General features: G+C 29.7%; 1 protein-coding gene across 1 annotated transcript; it reads right to left on the bottom strand.

Moving 5' to 3' along the window:
• Nucleotides 1-2,300: 2,300 nt before the first annotated feature.
• LOC133285064 (inactive protein RESTRICTED TEV MOVEMENT 2-like) lies at nt 2,301-3,699 on the bottom strand. The gene is made up of 2 exons (XM_061482219.1): nt 3,591-3,699; nt 2,301-2,998 (listed from the first exon to the last, which is right to left on the bottom strand). Exons 1-2 carry the CDS (start codon nt 3,697-3,699, stop codon nt 2,301-2,303), a joined length of 807 nt encoding a protein of 268 aa, XP_061338203.1.
• Nucleotides 3,700-7,093: the final 3,394 nt, after the last annotated feature.

Raw genomic sequence — 7,093 nt, 5'->3', positions numbered from 1 at the left:
TGTATGCAAATCTTTATCTGACAAATTAGAGCGTTTCCTTCCAGCACAAGACATAATAGCTGCTTAGGATCCGTCTTATGGATTGGATCGGTTTTGGAAGCAAAAATTATCTGATCCAATACCTTCGGTTTGATCATTTAATCATCCATTCGGTTTGAATTTTTTTTCAAATCCGATCCAGTCCAATTTTTTCGGTTTGGATTGGATCGGTTTTCGGTTTTTTGAAAATCCTAAAATTTGTTTCATGATTATTATGCAAATAACATCTTTTGTATATATTGATTTTGTACATTTTTTTTTGAAATACAAAATCATCACTAAACGATAAAATAATTTTTTTTTTTTTGGCAATGAGATATGGAGCTCTACACAGATGAAATTTTGTTGATGAGATATGATTAGGTTTTTTTTTTGGTATAGTTGATAGGTTAATAGGTTTTGGATTTATAAATTTTTGGGCTATGATTGGAGAAAAAACCAAGTAGGTAGAGGAAAATTAATATATTGGATCGGTTTAGATTGGATCGGTTTTCATTAACCCATCCGAAAACCGATCCAATCCAATTAAAATTTGCGATTTTTTTTCGGTTTTTGATTTATTCGGTTATCGATTTTTCGGTTTGGTTACCGCAGTTTGAATCGGTTTGGATCAGTTGATAAACATCCTTGTATGTAATTGTCGTGTTGAAGTCTCAAAAAAAAGAAAAGAAAAAAAAGTACTCTTGTGTAATATTAACATGCGTCTCTTTGATGACAAGAAGTTCACATTAATAAGATCGTAACATACCCTTTTCCATCATGAGTCTATTGAATTAAGATTTACATTTATGTGCTCTTCAGTTACATTAAGATTTATAATAAGTTTTTGTATATTAGGCATAATATACTGGTCCAAAATACTAATATTACGATGATGGGATATTTTATACTAATAAAAAGATATTTTGCAAACTCACATACAAACTTTTAATCACAATCATTAGTTTTTTTCTTCTTTCGTTTCCACACCTCACATATTTTTTTTTGTGAACTGTGGTAATGTTTATTTTAGACATTATATACCATTTGATTTATAATGTCCATTGCTGCCTTTTTTTGCAATAAAAAAAGAAAATATATATTTACACCATTTAATATTTTTTTACAAAACTATCATAAATTTTATGGAAGTCATTGGAGAACACTTTGGTCATACTATAATTTATGTTGAATGATCTAGATGAATCTACCTTAAAATCTATGAAAAATTTGTAAGAATAAAAGTATATACGTAAATATCGTTATGTTTTTTTTGTATATTAGGGTTGGACGAGCTTATGAATTTGTATTTTTTAGGGCCCTACTTCTGCTACTAGGTAGAATTAATATAAGCAGATAACTTCATATTATGATTAAGTATCTTTGTCACGTGTTTTCTGATTGAACATCCACATGTTAATTCCATGAAAGCTTTAAAAGTATACTTAGTAGTTAGTACTATACCTTTTTTTTTTTTTTTTTTGGATATGACCGCTTATATCACAGGATATACCTATATTGTGACCATGCACTAACATATACATAAAAAGAATTTGTGGTTTAAAGCACACAATATAGCAATACTTGTTTTTGAACCTCAGTCTAAATGAACCATGGTAGGTGTAGTTGTTGTGATTTAATGGATTTTGGTGCGTAGATGCAAGTAGTCGTAGGACTCAAATCCTTGTATCTGTTGTTGCAGCGGTCAAACCCAGCTCCTTTTTATGTGTTTCAATTCATCTAAGTTGTTAGTGGGACTCTGCTTTAGCAACGAATCAGGAAAAAAAAATGCACTATGCATGCAGGTTTGAAAGTATTACTTCATTTGGTTTTAATTAGTTGAAGAATTAAACAATTCTTTTTTTCAAACAAATCAGTACTTTTTTTTTCAAATTTTATCACACATATTATATTGCTGTTATAATTAAGGAAAAAATATTTATTATTTTAAAAAACAGAATTTTATATCATAAAACGATTGCGTTTTGGTATATATTTGTTAATTTTTATATTTTCTATTCTTCACAATATATACTGTATTTTTCTCTCTCTTCTTAATTTTATAAAAAAGAGAAAAGGTAAAAAAAACTAACAAATATATATATCAAAACACAATCATTTCATTTAAAATGACAAAATTTTATGTCTTTTAAAATAATAAATATTTATTCATTAATTAAATAGGAAAAAGCTAGTTTTGAGCCTATATTTCACAATCAGGCATGTTGTTATACTCATTTATTGAATTTATGCATTTACAAGCATGAATATACAAATGGGAATTAAAATTCCTGGAATTTTGATCCCCCCTGAGATGACCTGAATGCATTTTTGACATACACACCTAGAACCATAACTAATAAGATGGCCACAATAATGTTCAACGTTGTCTTGGGCCTTTTAAGCCCTGTCTTAGTGTTACCATCCTGATCATCTGCTGTTCTCAAACTGAGAGTGAAATCTAAAACTCTTGTTTTCAATCTTTGAGTTATCTTTGCTTTTTGCTTTTCTTGTGTTTTAGAGGTTGTTATTTCTGCTGTCTCTGATACCCCATTAGTCCTAACCTTCTTCTGAGCAACTTGGTCAGGTGCTACATTTTCTACTTTATTCTTTTCTTTTTCATAACTAATTGGTTCTTTCTCTTTCTGTGGTGACTCTTGTTGATCTGTCTTTTGAGGTGGTGCCTCAGGCTCAACACTAGTTGGTTCTTTCTCTTTCTGTGGTGACTGTTGTTCTTGCTGATCAACCTCTTCTAATTCTGGTGGATTTGTTGCTTCCTGTGGCATAATAAGCTTGGGAAATTTGATGGACAGCATGCCACGCTCAAACTTAGCACTGACTTCATTGGCGTCACAATATGGAGGAATCGAGAATTCTTTAGCAAAACGACGCCATATATTCTCAGAGACCTGTCGTTCACCATTGATCCTTAGGACAGGAGTTGAGGTCACTTGAACCCTCAATTGATCCCTTATGAATCCTGTGTATGTTGAAAGTATACATAGAAGAAAATGTAACTTTGTTTAGGAAGGTTTAAAAAAAGAAACCTTTTTTATCCCAATTTTATTATGGGTTCTGGAATTAATGCATATAAATTATGTGCAGTAAGTTCAATATGACGTCATTTTGGGCAGAAATTATAGTGTTTTTGTAATTTAAATTTATTTCAGGGTTATAATAGTCTTTATATTTATAATTTTTTAATATTTCAATATCAAAACGACGTCGTTTTGAGAATAAATGCAGATAATTTATCTGCATTAACTGCAAAAATATTTTCCCCTTATAGTATATGGCAAAATTATTTCTACAGTTTGAATAGCAAAAATATTTTATCTGCTGCAGACACATATTTATCGGGTACAACGTGGATCCTGGTAATATTTTAAAAAAAAAATCAGTTGATTCCGTTTTTTTATCTGCGTCAGAAAGTAAATATCTGCCGCAAAAAAACCAAACCCTTATTATATTAATAAAATTAAACTTTACGCAATGAACTTATTATAAAAAATTATGAACTATTTAACCAAAAATAAATAAAAAATAATGGATCGGAGCTGAAAAGAAATTACCTGGTAGCATTACAATGAGCGTGGCACTTCCTTCGTCTTCTGCCCATTCGAAAAAGGGGTCAAAATCTTGGTAAACACGATTAGCCGCTGATTGTGGTGTTTGATTCATATTTGCCTTTAATCTCTTTGCTTTTGGGTTCTCTTATGTATTATCTCTTTTGTTGAAGAATGAAAGCTCTGTCAGTGTTGCTTTTATATGCATCTGTATAGGAGATTATTATGCATTTTGCACGCAAATTCTAGTTCTTGTAATAATTTTTTTTTTTTGCTTTATTACTTTCTTTTCGTGCAAGCATTGTTTCTCTGTTATTGAGTTTAAGGCTTTGATGGAAGAAAAATGATATACTTGGGTCAGGATATGACCTTGTCTTTTGGCGATGCTAAAGCTTCATAGGGATTCCTCATGCAAATCTTTCTTGCTTAAACATAAGGATTTTTTTTTAAATATATTTTTTCCAACGGATTTATTGAAGACTCAATTAATTCGGTTCAAACAAGTAGTCTCATCATATAATAGGTAATAGCATAAATTTGTTTATTAATGATTAATCAATTATATGATGACCTGTATTGATTGAAAATATATATAAGATGGATCTGTTTATATCATTGTAAAGTTTAATACCATTACGTTATTCAATAATTTTTATATAGAATACTATTTTATCGTATCCACATTTAAATATCAATTATTTATTATTTTAATTATTTGTGCCAAATTTTATAAAAATTAATACTTTCATATATTCCAGAAGTATATATCATGTTAAATATTGAAATTAGATGTATATCAATGAAGTATTAAATAATTTTAAATTAATATAATATTTTATAACTATGATTTATATAATAGAAACTTTCAATTCAATAACGAATTTTGAGACAAATTTATTCAATAAAAATTATTAAATGATGTATGAATAATTTCGCATATAAATTAATTCTTTATTATATAAGTATAAATATAACCATATATAGAGGTAGGATCCTTCGAATCAATGTGTATAAAATTATATATATATATATATGTATAAATATAAAATTTCGAATCAATGTGCTCAAATGCTTGAGTGTTTTGTAGCACAATCATTACTATTCTCTTTTGGTGAAATTTTAACCTTTTAAAAAAAAAAAAAATTAGGTCAGGGATAAAATGTATTTAATGATCATTAATTTTTTTGAACAAATGTAAATGTAACCCCTCTTTTTTATGGGAATAAAGAGGGAAATGTTTAGGAAAGAAGATATTATATATAAATTCCAAAAGATTTCTAAATTCAATCTGTGAGTCATGCAATCAAGTCAATAGATACTATACATTGTTATAACAAAAGAACGATCAAGTGATTAGAAAAAAGAACGATAAAGTAAGCCAACCCTTAATTGGAAGCTCAGACATCTTCTTTAGAGTGAAAAATGCGTGTCGGATATCGATATGCTCCAACATGTTTTGATATGCGGTCAATTTTTTAGACACTCGGTCAATACTTTGACACATATTTTTAATATGTGGTTAACATTTCGACACGTGATTAATGTTTTCTGACATTTTTTTTTTCTTGATCCAAAATTTATTTTATTTTATCATTTTAACTAAATATGAAAAAATAATTTATAAATTAAATATTTTTTGTTATGAAATTTGACATTAAAAATTAACAAGGCATATGTCGTGTCCCGTCTCAATGCAATATAACCTATTACAAGGTAGATGCAACATTTGTATAAGGCTATGCAATATAATTTGAATGTATTTAAATTTTACAAGGATTAATTAGTATTCCTTTTTTATATTGGAAAAAATATTTCTACAGCCACTTTAGATAAGGTTGTCTACAGCTACCATTTATAACTATGTTCTCCCGGGAGAACATAGTTATAACATTAAAGTTTTTTTTTTCTCTCTTCACGTCAGCAAACAAGTTCTGAAAAGTAACTGAGGAGAGAGAAAAAAAACAACTTTAATGTTACAAACATAATTATAAATAGTAGCTGTAGATAGCCTTATCTAAAGTGGCTGTAGAAATGTTTACCTCTTTTATATTATTATATAAGCTTTTTTTTAAGTTGCTCACAAATTTTTGTTTATTTTTATTTTTTTGTTTTTCACGCGCTATAATTTTCTTATTTTTCGAGGTTATTATTTTAAAAAATGAAGAAAATAAATTATTAGACAAAGTCTTCATCCACAATTCTAATGTTGAGAAAATAAGAAGGGGTTTGCATCCATTATGTAATAGGAAAAAGAGAGAGTTTTCTACATACACAATATTTTGTGGGCCTCACTTTTTTGGAGCAAAAAAAAAAACCTAGGGCATGAAATACAAATCTCTATAATATGACCACTTCACTTTTCCTACAACATAACTCTTATAAAATACAAATAAGAACCATGATTATCCCGAGTTTTATGTGATTATAATACATAAATTATGTTCTGGCAGACCCAAATGGCTGGTTCAAAGTCGAAGTCAATCACTAAACCCATGCCCAAAGGCCTCATAAGTCACCTCTACCTGTGAAGAAGTACGGACTTTTCCCCTTAATCCTAGGCTGAATCAGCCACAGTAGAGCCAGATACCACCAAGAAACATCCCAGCCAGCCTCCTTCTCCCTTATCACATTAAATGACAGCAGTGGCAAAGCCATTTGATTCCTAGGCACGCTGATTTTCAAAAAATGTTATATAATTTCTTTAAAAATTATGGTATAACTTTGGTATTGATTAAATTTTTAAAAATAATATAACATTGGTACTAGTTGGATTTTACTAGTTAGATCTTTTGACACTAACTGGGTTTTGTCCCGAGCTCCGCCATTGAATGACAATCCCACCACATTAAATGCTAAGGATCAACTATAAATACACCCCCTCCATGTGATAGAGAGGGATACTGAAAAAACACCATCTATGAGCCATTACTCCTATCTACCGAAGAATCTCATCGCCGGAAAACACTATCCCCACCCCTTTTTTTTTATTACTTCATAGTGTAAGGGAAGCTCTCAAGGGCCTTGGTTCATACCATTGTTATAGGAGCTACCCTATATTAAGATATACGCAGTTCTTCAGCCACTCAAATTGAAAGTAAACTTGTAGGGAGACTTAGTAGAAGAATAAAAATAAAATAAAATAACAAATCACAAGACATAATCGAAATTATATCTTAGATATTGCAACTAAAATCATCTCAACAGCTTAATTGGAAACACGTCTAGCAATCACTTACCTCTGTTTAATATCAAACAATATATTTAATCTGAAGGATACTAGTCTGAGTTGTGTCAGAATTTATTCATTGCATCTCTTCCTTATTAGCAGCACCCTCAGAAGCTGCATCCTACAAGTAGAGTCCAGCACAACATATAATCAATCATAAGATTTAATTAAACATAGGAAAATGAATGCTTGGATGCAAAAAATAAAGAATAAATAACTCAGGGTATAAGAGCTGAATTGACAACATCACCCAATAGAGGCTCGGAAGGGAAGAAAATATGAC

The sequence above is a fragment of the Gastrolobium bilobum genome, unplaced genomic scaffold (assembly GCF_033153095.1).
Source record: "Gastrolobium bilobum isolate Gb01-03AN ecotype WA unplaced genomic scaffold, APGP_CSIRO_Gbil_v1 utg32371, whole genome shotgun sequence".
In the NCBI taxonomy this organism is placed as follows: Eukaryota; Viridiplantae; Streptophyta; class Magnoliopsida; order Fabales; family Fabaceae; genus Gastrolobium; species Gastrolobium bilobum.
Note: the sequence above shows the minus strand (reverse complement) of the source record. Positions and strands in the feature narration are given on the sequence as shown.